The sequence below is a fragment of the Trachypithecus francoisi genome, unplaced genomic scaffold (genome assembly GCF_009764315.1).
Source record: "Trachypithecus francoisi isolate TF-2019V2 unplaced genomic scaffold, Tfra_2.0 Lachesis_group8, whole genome shotgun sequence".
Taxonomy (NCBI): domain Eukaryota; kingdom Metazoa; phylum Chordata; class Mammalia; order Primates; family Cercopithecidae; genus Trachypithecus; species Trachypithecus francoisi.
Window position 1 is genome coordinate 91,057,108 of NW_022681473.1, and position 13,720 is coordinate 91,070,827.

The following is a 13,720-nucleotide window of genomic DNA, read 5'->3' on the forward strand; positions in this document are numbered from 1 at the left end:
TTGTGCCTGTTACTTGTCATTAAGTGGAACTAGTTGGACTATTTTGACTACATTAACACTTTCAAACTGGATATGCCCTAAGCCATCATTCTTGTGCTGTTTTTGGTGAAGAAACAGTTGTGTGTGTTTCCAGCCCATCGTGGACCAATGTGAAAGGCTTTTGATACACTGTATGTGCAACATGATTAAGTGATGCTCATTTGTGGGACAGCAGGACACACACAAATTTGATTTGATCTAGCAGACTCTGCAAACATTTATTACTGCATGGACTTGATGATAGCGGAACGCCGGCTCAGGAGATCTGGGTTTTAGGATTTTTCTCTCTCCTAACTATCTACCTTGGCCAGTCTACTGTTTTCATATCTAAACATGATAAAACTAGTGATCTGCCTAGGTACTCTATAATTAGTGCATAACAAGTAGCTTTTACCCTCCCCCCAGTTCATGAAAAATTACCAGTCCCTTGGCTTGTCCATAGAGTATATAGATTTCATTTAGGACTGTAAGGAAATTTTTATTCTTTTTTTTTAATTGTTATGTTTTTTACTCAAGCCTGGAAAGGACTCTAAGGAAATTTTTGAATATTTATTTTAAATGATTTTGTCCAGGTTTGAAAGCATTCATGTGACAGTACATTGAAAGGAGCTCACATTTTCTACCAATAAAATATTTGGCCACTGGAAGAATTTGTTGCCAGTGAGGGCAGAAAACATGCAAGTGGTAGAGGAGGTGCCATTCTTAGATTTTTTATTCATTGTAATCTGATTATATTTTGTTTCTTGAATATTTTTCTAGGTGTTACACACTTGCTGAAATCTTTGTGGGCACACAATATTTTATCCTAAACAAAAAACCTTTAGATTAGCTTGCAATATTATTTTGTACATAATATTCAAATATATCATATTCAGTCCTACTTGTAGTGAGTGCACCCACTGGGTGGAACCATGGTTTGCCTATCTATTGTCAAGGTCTTGGACATTTGGGTCAGTCTATAAGCGTAGGCCCTTCAATAATTTGGGGGTTACATGGATGGACTAAGCACAGTGTTTTATGCACTTACCGGACGTTGGTATCTTTTGTTCTAAGATGCTTAACTTCTCTGGGTCATTCTAGACTGATGATAAAGCTCTTTGTGGTACTGACCTCTCCTCTGAGTTTTTTTTTTTTTTTTTTTTTTTTTTTTAATTTCTTGTAATGGCACCACCCACTCTCGTAGACTGCAGAAGTCAAGGCAATCCATCCTTAGCACCAGTGTCTCTCTGTAGCCCTGGGACAAATCTGTCTATTCTGTCTTCTTGATATCCTTTGATTCCATACCTTCTCTCCATCTCCACTGCCTTCGCCCAGGCGAGACCATTGCAGTGACCTCCTAACTGTTCTCCCTTTGCCTCCAGGCTTGCACATCATCTAATGCATCCTCTACGGTGCTTCCAGCAGATCCTTCTAAAAGGCTTCTTCGGTTATGCCCCTTGTGATGGACCTTTAGCAGTGTCTGAATTGGAGGGTCTCACAGTTCAGTTCTCCTTATTAATACGCTCTTTGTTGATATGTTTCCTCCCCCAAGACAATTTCCATCTTGATTTGATCTGTATCTACCTGTATTATTTTATAGCTTTATTGGGTCTAATTGACATAAATTAATTGCACCTGTTTAAAAATTTTTTGATAAATTTTGCCATATGCATGCACCTGTGAAGCCATCACTACACTACAACATAATGAACACATTCATCACCTTCAGAAGTTCTCTCTTGCCTCATTATAATCTCTTCCTCCTGTCTTTTCCCACCTATCATCTTACCCTATTCACTTTGCCAAGGGATCTAAAGAAAAAGGAATATATTTATATGCTTTTGGAATTATTTTTATATGAGGAGCAAATACCCAAAGCCCCTTCTCACTTGGGATCTTTGAAAGTGTTTACAATAAATACAATCTAACCAGTTTACTAAGATGTATCGATTGTGCACTTGCTATCACTGGGTAGATAAGTTCTTGTGGGGGACAAAAATGAGATAAATACTTGACTTCAAGTTTTTATTCTGTAGTTGAAAGCATAAGACACACTTACACAATTAGCAGCCAGTGATCAATGTCAAATAAATATCAAAGCCATAAATTGAGTGATAAATGGAGATGGATGTGATGGGGTAGGCTTAACTCACTGTTTAGACAGAGTTCCACTCTACCTGAATATGGGGTGTTTATGTTATCCACCTCAAGGCATGCATTAAATCATATTCTGCTAGACTTCAGTGTAACTGAAAGAGCCAGGGGTTCCAGAATAAGTGCCCATATTGAGATTCCGTGCCTGTGTCCGGCCTGTAACTTGTGCCAATAGTTTTCTGAGCTCAGTGTCTCTTCATTTATAAAAGAGAGGGATTTAAACCCCTATCATATGTAAAATGTCTCTATTCTTGATATTGTCAATAATAATAATACCATGCTTACTATGGGCTCTTACTATTCTTTGCAATTTATATTTGTCTCATTTAATTCTTTTTTTTTTTTTTTTTTTGAGACGGAATCTCACTCTGTCGCCCAGACTAGAGTGCAGTGGTGCAATCTCGGCTCACTGCAAGCTCTGCCTCCCGGGTTCACGCCATTCTCCTGCCTCAGCCTCCTGAGTAGCTGGGACTACAGGCACTCGCCACCGCGCCCAGCTAATTTTTTGTATTTTTAGTAGAGACAGGGTTTCACCGTGGTCTCGATCTCCTGACCTTGTGATCCGCCCGCCTTGGCCTCCCAATGTGCTGGGATTATAGGCGTGAGCCACCACGCCTGGCCTGTCTCATTTAATTCTTAAAACAGCTTGAAAATATCATTTCTCTGAAGAGAACAACTTCAGTCACATGCCCTATTGATGAAAGTATTGCCAGCTCTCGGTCGCAGGCTGTTTTCTTAAAATGTTCTTTATAATGTCTGTTATAAAGGTTCTTAGATAAAATATGGGCACTAAGAAGGTATTCGATGAATGCTCATTCTCCTTCCACACTGCAAATATTCATCTTAGCAACTTAAATGATTACTGGGTAAGATAATTAAACAGCTTTTATTTTGCAACTTTAGAGCTGTAATCAATTTTTATTTTCCCAGACACTTTTGGGGACTTTAGAATTGCTTGTCTAAGAGCATCTGCCCTGGCCTAGTGCCAATCAGCTTTAAAGAAAGCAGTATGTGTTTGCAGCAAACTCGAGGATTAAATGCAGGAGGTTCTGAACTTGAGATGGAGGCAGGAAAAAGGGTCTTTGGTTTAAAATGTCATCAGAGCATTGCAGCAGCTCTATTTTAAAATTATAGCTAATATTGCTTCATATATTGCTACCTACGTAATGAAGTCACTACATATGAGAAAATCTATCCAGTCACTTTCCACTAATTAGCTCTTAAGTCTTTAGGTATTTTACATCACACGTAACAGAATTATCAACAAGTATTATTAAGTATTATAGTGTGAAATGGTCCCCAAACGGAATTGAAGTTAATTGTAATAGTCTTTTGTGATGATAAAGTGTATGACTGCACCCTGCAGTTTTAAAATCTGGAGTGGCTTAAGTATTAAACTTGATACCAAGGGCATTATTATTAAAGAAAAAAATTAAATGGCTCATGAAACACTTTTCTCAAGAGGTACTTTTTAATATTTCAATTTCTTTCTTTTAAACATGGTTCTGAAATGAAGCCAGCAAAAATATGTGCATAGTAGCTGCTAGAAAAATTCAGGTGTTAAGCAAGATGGGTCCCTGGATGGAGATGCTATTAATACATAGAAAACAAGCACCATTTTCTTATTTTCTTTTTTATTATTACTATACTTTAAGTTCTAGGGTACATGTGCATAATGTGCAGGTTTGTTACATATGTATACTTGTGCCATGTTGGTGTGCTGCACCCATCAACTCGTCAGCACCCATCAACTCGTCAGCACCCATCAACTCGTCATTTACATCAGGTATAACTCCCAATGCAATCCCTCCCCCCTCCCCCCTCCCCATGATAGGCCCCGGACAAGCACCATTTTCAATCCACTCAGCCCACTATGGTGCTTGGGTGCAGGATACCTGGCTTCCCTATGGGGAAACTGAAGGTCTTCCACCATGGTCTTGGAAACATTGAACTAGCAATGCATTCTACTCTCTGGTAAATTTCCTAAGGAGAACACTGGACAATAACATGGGTGCTATGGGAAAAGGTTACATGGTATTTTGGGGGGAAAAGAAAGTGAACGTTACACATACAAGTTCCTTCTCATATAGGTAGTGGAAATTATTTTCATTACACATACAAGTTCCTTCTCATATAGGTAGTGGAAATTATTTTCATTACACATACAAGTTCCTTCTCATATAGATAGTGGAAATTATTTTCATTACACATACAAGTTCCTTCTCATATAGGTAGTGGAAATTATTTTCATTTTAAAGAGTAATTTGAATTTGTTTTTTCCAGATTAGGAGTAAGAGGAAATAACTCTAAGGTCAGTAGAGTCTTAGAACTTAGTATAGTCTTAGATGCGTGATTCATTCCTTTATTCATTATTCATTTGTCAATATTGACTGACAACTGTATGTCTGGCTCTGTTGTAAGGATTAGCAATTCATATTCTAGTCAGCTGAGCATCATATGTTCCTGCTCACATAGATTCTTAAAATCTTGTGGCAGAGACATACAATAAATGGCTTAAATTAGTGAAACAAATCATATTTCAGACAGTGATAATTGCTAAGAAATGAAAGCAAGAAAGAGAGATAAGTATCAAGGTGAGGGTGTTTAGATTTTAGATACCTTCCCAGGAAAGGCCATATTATGAAAGCTACATTTAGGAAAAGGCCTGAAGGGAGGTAACAGTGCAAGTCATGCAGGTATCTAAAGGAAAAGTAGTCCAGGCCTGGGAAACAGCAACTGCAAATGCCCTTGGGTAGGAACGCCTCCACTGTGTTCAAAGACCAGCAAGCGGGACAGTGTAGCTGGAACAGAGTGCACAAGGCACAAAGCAGTGGGATGTGAGATGGGGAAAAGAATGGGAGGCCACTCACTTGGAACCTTGTGGATAATAGGCTCTTTGATTTTTATCGGGAGTAAGATGGGAAGGCCCTAGAGGGTTCTGAATACAGGAGTAAAGTGACCTGACAACATTTTTAACAATATATATCTGACAGTTACGAGAGTAAAGAATACAGGTAGAAGTAAGGAGACCATTTTTAACAATTCAGACTCTTATTCCTCATTCTTCCTACCTCTGTGGGGTACAAGTATACCACTTTTACAGATGGAATAACTGAAGTTCAGATCCAAAGTAACTTACAAGTTTTACAAAGTCGGTGTCAGAGCTACAAGTAAAAGCCATATTGTCTGATTCTAAGACTCTCTATCCTACACTGCTGTTTCTCTGTTCTTTCTCATGCATGGTAAATGTTACAAACTAGCATTGTATATGGAGATACTCAGTTGTGTATCATAGCACTGGAGAATGTGCAAACTTTGATACAAATCATTTATTAACAAAATCTGAAAATATTTTTTGTTTCCTTACATTAGGTCCGCTTGGTTTTACATGGATTAAACATTATTGTACATATGATAAGGGAAGTAAAACATTTACAATGAGTGTTTCAGAAATGAAATCCAGTGGGAAAATGGTGAGTTAGTTTTGTTTTTTGTTTGTTTTTTAAACTGCTTGTTATTTAAGTAATGGAATTAAAAGAAAAAAAATCACATTTGTTTCTCTAGTTAACATGTACACATTTACAAAAAAATAGAAAGTCAAATGTTTTCTCTCATTTTTATGAGCTGAGTGACTTGAAAAGAGTAGCCAGGGTCTTCCTTTAACTTGGCCATGACATATTTATAAGCAGTCGAGTTAAATGTAGGGATCCTTCCGTAGATTACAGAGGTGTCATCTCACGTTTCCGGCAGCAGAGTTATTTGTCTATGCTGTTGGTTGGCTAGCAGCCCAGGGAGGGACTGTCAATGGCTGGAGCAGGCTCAGGGATTCTGTGTCTTTCCCCTGGATGGCCTCTGTGGGAGGCTGCATTTGCTCCTGCATGCCTTGTCCCCTTCCACACTGCATACTGTTTACCAAAATGCTGGCTAACAAGTTTTCTCAGAAGAAACCAATAGATGCTCATTTACCCCAAAAGTAAATTGGTCACTGAATGTCTCACATGGCTAGTGAACAATGTAGAATACAGTGTACTTTGTTTGAGGAAATGCTGCAGAGAGCTTTATTGTCTGTGGCGTATAATCTTCTTGTGATTTAAAGGATGGATATGGCAAATGATTGAACTTGTGAATTAATTAGGTCACAATCTAAGTACCCTAAAGCTGGGAGTTACACTGAAGATAATTAGTCCAGCCTTATTTTAACAGATTAGGAAATAAAGTTAGTAGAAAGTAAGTGCCTTGCCCAGATAATTAGTGGTATAGATCATGGCAGAGGTAAATGTTGATCTAACTTAGACACATACTCAAATATGTCAGTTGAAACTTATTGTACTTGGGCATTCATCAGAGTCTAATAATTCAAACTGAAAGGCATAAAATAAAGGAGAACATACCAGAGAAAAAGAAACCTTAGTTGCTACCATCCTGGGAAGTTGTTAAGTGCCACAACACACCTAGTTTCTACTCTAATAGTTACTACTGTAAATCCAACTTATGTGACAGTGAGTTAATAATGTAAGTAGACCAAGCCAAAATTCCATTAATAAATTGATGACATGCACAACCAAATATAGAATTAACCACACATTAGATAAATGTTCCCCTTCAAATAGACTGGCATCTCAGTTAGAGAAGAGAATTCCTATGAATGTGGCCTATGTTGGATCTTGTCCAGAGAGTCAGTTTTAGCGGCAGTGGGTTACCAGCAAAACAATCACATGGTATTAGGTTGATGCAAAAGTAATTGCATTTTTTCCCATTACTTTTAATGGGAAAACTGTAATTACTTTTCCACCACCCTGATATATATGATAGCAATAGCATTATGTCATGTATATACTGGAACTATATTATTTCGGTAGCTCTCTTGTAGACCTGAGCTAGTTATCGTTTAAGGCTCTAATACAAAGACACGCACATGATACTGATCTCTTTGCAATCCAGGGAGTTTTGATTAAGAGCAACAAATATTGTATCCTAACAAGCACTCTATATATCCAATTATGGCGTTAAGTGACTGTGTAACTTCATACCTTTTCTAAATCTAAGTATTGAGGGAATGTACATTATAGTATAATTTAACATTGTAAGTAAATATGTTGACGGGTACTGGACAGGCATGTTACATAATTCTTTTAAATAAAACATACGTATGCCATTCATTAACAAATAGTTTTATGTATTATGATCGGACAGCTAACATTAGGAATCAAAAGAAGACAGGGCATGATTGTGACCTTTATACATAACCTATACTGTTAAACATTTGAATGTGGCAGCTTGAGCTCATGTATTTAATATATTTCAATTGACCCGGTCAGCGTGTTAACACTATGGTATTCTTCTTGTTTCAGAATGGCCTTGTTACTAGCTCACCGGAAATGTTTAAATTAAAATCTTGCATCCGACGAAAGACAGATTCAATTGATAAACGATTCTGCTTTGACATAGAAGTAGTTGAAAGGTTTGAGCTTTTGTTTCCACTTTATTTTTTTCATAAGCTAAACTGTGTCTCTTTCTGTATTTAAATGTAAACATGAAAAAGCATTCAGGTGTTTTTTAGTCTTTTAAAAAATAGTATACATGTTTATTTCATTCTTTCATGTTGTTATTGTATAATGCTTTTGAAAAAGCAAATCCAGTCTAGGATGCTAGAAAACAGTAGCATCACTCAAAGCAGAATCAGAAAAATCAATATAAATGACTGTATTAGGAGAAAGTGTATGTAGTGGCCTCGTGGTCCTCATCACCATGAAGGAATCCAGTGGCATATTTCATGGCTCCAGGATCAGCCTTTTGGTGGGCTTTTTGGAGCTTGGTGGCCTTGCTTCCAAGGAATAGGATGCAGGTGGGAATACCATAAGCTTCTTTCAGCCAACTAAGTTTACTGCCTCCAGGATGCCTACTGTGTGCAAAGCACTGTTCTGGGTATTCTTCGCCCAAAGTAATGGAAGAGAGATAAATGTCATGAATCTAAGTTTATAATTTAAGTTTATAATAAGAAGGGGTATGCTTCTTGCTCTCTGCTCTGTAATCCATGATCTATCTTTCTTCTCCTGCATTACTACCACAATATTCTGAATCCACTAGCTTATCGTGTGTATCCGTGTATACACCTCGTATACGATGACTTACTATATATGCTCATAAACCATAGCCTATAACTATAGGCATAACTCAGAGATATTGCAGGTTAGATTCCAAACCACTGTAATAAAACAAATATCATAATAAACTGAGTCACAGAAATTTCTGAGTTTCTCAGTGCTTATAAAAGTTATGTTTATGCTACAGTGTAGTCCATTAAGTGTGCAATAGCATTATGTGTAAAAAATATATATCCCTTAATTTTAAAATATTTTAAGTAACGTGAATGGTCATCTGAGTCTTTAGTGAGTAGTAATCTTTTTGCTGGCAAAGGATCTTGCCTCAATGTTGGTAGCTGCTAACTGATCAGCATGGAGGTTACTGAAGGATGGGATGGCTATGGCCGTTTTCTTAAAATGAGACAGCAACGAAGTTTACCACATCAATTGACTCTTCATTTCAACAAAGATTTCTCTGCACCATGCAATGCTGTTTGATAACATTTTACTCAGTAGAGCATCTTTCAAAATTGGAGTCAGTCCTCTCAAACCCTGCCCTACTGCATTGTCAGTTAAGTTTATGTGATATGCTAAATCGTTTGTTGTCATTTCAACAATGTTTATAGCATCTTCACCAGGAGAAGGTTCCATCTCAAGAAACCACTTTCTTTGCCCATCCATAAGAAGCAACTAGTCCTTTCGAGTTTTGTTATGAGATTGCAGCAATAAAGTCACATCTTCTAGAAGGCTCCACTTCTAATTCTAGCGTTTTTGCTATTTTCACTACATTTGCAGTAACTTCCTCCACTGAAGTCTTGAACCCCTCCAACTCATCCCTCAGAGTCGGAATCAATTTTTTTTCAAACTGCTGTTAATATGGATATTTTGGCTTCCTCCCATGAGGGACGAATGTTCTTAATGCCATCTAGAATGATGAATTCTTTCAAGAAAGTTTTCAGTGTACTTTACCCAGATCCATCAGAGGAATCACTACTTATGGCCGTGAAAGCCTAATGAAATTTATTTCTTGAATAATAATACTCAGAAGTCTAACTTATTCCTTGATCCATGTGCTACAGAATAGATGTTGTGTCAGCAGGCATAAATATATTATTCTCCATGTAAATCTCTATCAGAACTCTTGGGTGACTAGTTGTATTGTCAATGGGCAGTAACATTTAAATTTTTAAATATGCCTCTTTAAGCAGTAGGTCTCAACAGTGGCTTAAAATATTCAGTAAACCTTGCTGTAAACAGATGTGCTGTCATTCAACCTTTATTGTTCCATTTGTAGAGCACAGGTAGAGCAGATTTAGCATAATTTTTAAGAACCCTAGGATTTGCAGAATGATATATGAGCATTGGCTCTGACTTCAGTCACCAGTTACGTTAACTCTAACAAGAGTCAACCTATTCTTTGAAGCCTTGAGGTCAGATAGTGACTTCTTTCTATCTGTGAAAGTCCTAAATGAGGGCATCTTCCAAGAGAAGGCTATTTCGTCTACATTGAAAATCTGTTGTTTACTGTAGCCACCTTCATCCATGATTGTAGCTAGATCTTCTGTATAACTTGCTGCAGCTTCTACGTCAGCACTTGCTGCTTCATCTTATACTTTTATATTATGCAAATGGCTTCCTTCCTCAAACATCATGAAGTATGCTAGCTTCATAATTTTTTTCTGCAGCTTATTCATCTCTCTCAGCCTTCATAAAATTGAAGACAGTTAGGGCCTTGCTGTGGATAAGGCACTGACTTAAGAGAATGTTATGAGATTATTGATTGGACTAATTTTAATATTGTTGTATCTCAGGGAATAGGAAGACTAAGGAGAGGGAGAGAGATGGGGAAATGGCCAGTCAGTGGAGCAGTGGTACACACAACATTTATTGACTGTTTGCCGTCTTATGCCATGGTTAATGGCACCCCAAAACAATGGCAATAGTAATACCAAAGATCACTGTTCATATATCACATGATAGATATAATAACAATGAAAAATTCCAAATATTGCGAGAATCACCAAAATGTGATACAGAGACATGATGTGAGCAAATGCTGTTGGAAAAGTGGTGCTGATAGACATGCAAAACACAGAGATGACCCAAACAAACCATCAATTTGTTAAAAAGCAGTACCTGCAAAGCTCAATCAAGCAAAGAGAAATACATCAAGGTATGCCATATCTAGTATGGCAATGACCCTATTCCTAGGCTGCTTTAAACTATGTTGACTCTTTTGCCTTGTGTTCTTATGAGTTTTAAGATCCACTTATTAAGTTTCCCCTTGTTTCTCAAAATATCTTTTGGGATTTTGACTGGAGTTGCAGTAAAGTTTTCAATGGGTGCGGAATAAACCTCTTTTTGAATATTTTACATATCTTTTTTAAATTTACTTTTGGGTACCTTCTTTTTATTGTTATTTTGAATAGGATTCTTTTTTATGAGTTGAATTTTGTTTTCCCAAATGGTTAAGATTACTGCATAGAGAGGCTGTTAGTTTATTTATATATCAATCTCTTATCTGACCTACTTGCTGAACTCTTTTTTAGTTTTAATAGTTTTGTGTAGAGACTTCTGGATTTTCTATGTAGACAAATACCAACATGTTAGTGCTTTCTCTTAACATATTCCAGTTATATAACCTTGGAGCACTTTATTAAACTTTGTAATTAGGTTTTTTCATCTGTAAATTAAGGATAATAAGTATCCACCTCAAAGGATTGTTTTCAGGATTAAATGAGAGAATTAAGGAAACATAACACAGTGCCTGTCACATAGTAAATATCCAACAAATACTGATTTTCAGTATTTTATTGTTGATATTACTACACTGGCTTAAATTCTCCAACATCAGATTATCTTGATATATATTCAGGATTCTCATGATCTGTGTTCTCATTTGCAGAAGAGATGTAGGTTATTATTTGTCATTCCAGGTTTTTAATTATAAAATATTTATAATAAAATTTTCATCTCAGTGTTCCTCTTCACAGATCCCTCAATTTTCTGTTTAAGTAAATTCCTTTTTTATATTTTATATCTTTTCCTCCATATGCTAGTTTACTCCCTTCCCCCCCTACTTTTTGTTTCTTTCTTTAAGTATATCCTCAAGTAACTATTTCAGAATGACTGCATGGGAGAGAATTATTTTTAAATGAATTCATTTCAATATTGTCATCATGGAATAGAGAAATGCTTTGGTTTTAGTGTCTTTTAAAATATTACTTAGTTATGGTATGAGGCTTTCCACATTGTTACATATTAATTGTAATTGTTTTTAGTGACTGGACGGTACCACATCAGGGTCGAGTTCTCATATTGTGGAATTCATAGATGGCTTTGAAGAATGTGACTTTCTCATCTTTTTTGATCATTTCAAGGGAAATAGTTTCAAACTAGTCTCCTTCAGACTGTCCTATACTGAAAACACTTAATGGTTTTACCACCTGTGATCGTTAGAATTAAAAACATTTTTTGCATGCCCAGTGATTTTTCTGAAAGTATTATACTTCAATCTTTTTCTTTTTAAAATAAGTTCCTATGTTTTTCTCCTCTCTCTTCATTTCTCTTTTTTTCTTCAAATTTTATCTTTTTAGATAACTGAGGATTTAAAAAGTAATAAATGTGTAAATATATACAATATTTTTTTTTGATAGGCATGGGATCATCACGTTACAGGCCTTCTCAGAAGCTAATAGGAAACTCTGGCTTGAAGCCATGGATGGGAAGGAACCGGTAAGACTATGATACATTCTATAATTTAGGTTTGATTGTCCTAATAACTATAATGTATGGAAATGCTTTTCATAATATACAATGTTTTGCCTGTAGTATAATTGAAAACATTAAAAAAGGAAATCAGGAGAGTAGAGAATTTTACTGCTTTCCTAGGCTCACTCATGGCACATAACTCTACCTTTCTGACTTGTTTTATAAGGGGGCTTTTGGGACTAATTTAAAACCCTAAAATTACTTCTTAAAAAATTACTTACACTCATCACCTTGGCTGCACCCATTAGATTATCTTATTCCGTTAATAATTATCTCATGCCCCCTCTTTGCAAGGCCTGTACTAGGCGTGTGATTAGAGTGAGGAACAAGGTTCAGGGTAAGAACTGATTCTGTAATCAAAACCATTTTAAAAGAGTATAGCTTAGTAAAACTGCCTGTGGCTTGACATTTTCACTTGCATGCATATCCCCATTTTTAATAGTTATTTTGAAATTGGTATGATAGTCTACTTACAAAAAATAGGAAGGCTTACATAAAAAGGAGGCTGAATCATTCATCACTGTCTGTTTTCATAAAGAACACTGTTACTAGATCAGTAGAGGGTGAACACAGAGGAAATAAGAGTCCCCATCCTGTCACCTGTTACTAGATCAATAGAGGGTGAGCACACAGAGGAAGTAAGAGTCCCTATCCTGTCACTTGAGAAAGCATTCTTTAGATGGCAAAGAACCTGTACAGCAATAGTGCCATACAAAGTGTGGTCCTCAGACTTTGAGACCCTCCCTCAAACTGTGTTGCCAGTCCACAGTAAGATCAGTACAGAAATGGCGATTCAGTCTTTAGAAAATCATGTAGCCACTTAAGTTATTTTAAGCCTGTTAAATTTAATTTAAAAATTGGAACTCTGCATTGATTTTTTTATTATTTTCTATTTCAATTTTATTATATTTTACACAAATGTTAACAATAGTTTTAAAAGAAAATGCACTCTTTACCAGAAACAACTGAGAAGCCCTGACTTAGAGCAAATTTAGGGAATAGTTTGTTAACCCAACAGTGTACAAGTTAGGATTGTGTACATTTGAGAACATGCTAAGCAGGAAATTGGAAGAAGGAGCAATCAGGCGAAGTCCGTTATGAGATACTTCCCGAGAATGGCACTTTATGCATCCTACTGGGGCAGAGAATAAGATGCATAAATCAGATGGAGGTAGAACCTTGTCCAGGGCAGCACAGTCACAGATGGAAGGGAGAGGGAAGTGAGGGTGGCTGAACCACAGGAAGGAAGTTGCTTGGTGGTACACAGATGGTGCTATGGACCCAGCAGTTGTAGGACCTCGAAATCAAGACACTCTTTTTGTGTATTAATGTACAGATATCACCTTGCTAATCTTTTGTGCTGGGTCATTAACTGGAAGTAACATCCTTTGTTTTTTAGATTTATACTCTGCCTGCCATTATAAGCAAGAAAGAAGAAAGTAAGTCATGTTAATAGTTATTTAAAATTTTATCATGTAGTCATTTTTAACACAAAAGCATTATGTGATTGAAAGTATTCTGGGAAAATAGTATAACACCATTGATCTTATGGTACAGCAAATTTGAAATTTTTATTTAAAATGTTTCTCAATGTACCACAAACTACTGGTATTATAGTAACAAAAGTTAATTTTTATTTCTTTGGTGTTTATTTACTTATTTACATGCCTTGCTTTATCTCTGATAGAGATTTG

General features: G+C 36.4%; 1 protein-coding gene across 1 annotated transcript in view; it reads left to right on the top strand.

Moving 5' to 3' along the window:
* The window catches only part of ARHGAP42 (Rho GTPase activating protein 42), a 315,746-nt gene that overhangs the window by 256,368 nt on the left and 45,658 nt on the right, over window positions 1-13,720 (top strand). The window contains exons 9-12 of the mRNA XM_033204701.1: window positions 5,545-5,645; window positions 7,524-7,633; window positions 11,912-11,990; window positions 13,426-13,465. Of these exons, the coding sequence (XP_033060592.1) occupies window positions 5,545-5,645; window positions 7,524-7,633; window positions 11,912-11,990; window positions 13,426-13,465 (330 nt within the window). The remainder of the gene's footprint in view (window positions 1-5,544; window positions 5,646-7,523; window positions 7,634-11,911; window positions 11,991-13,425; window positions 13,466-13,720) is intronic.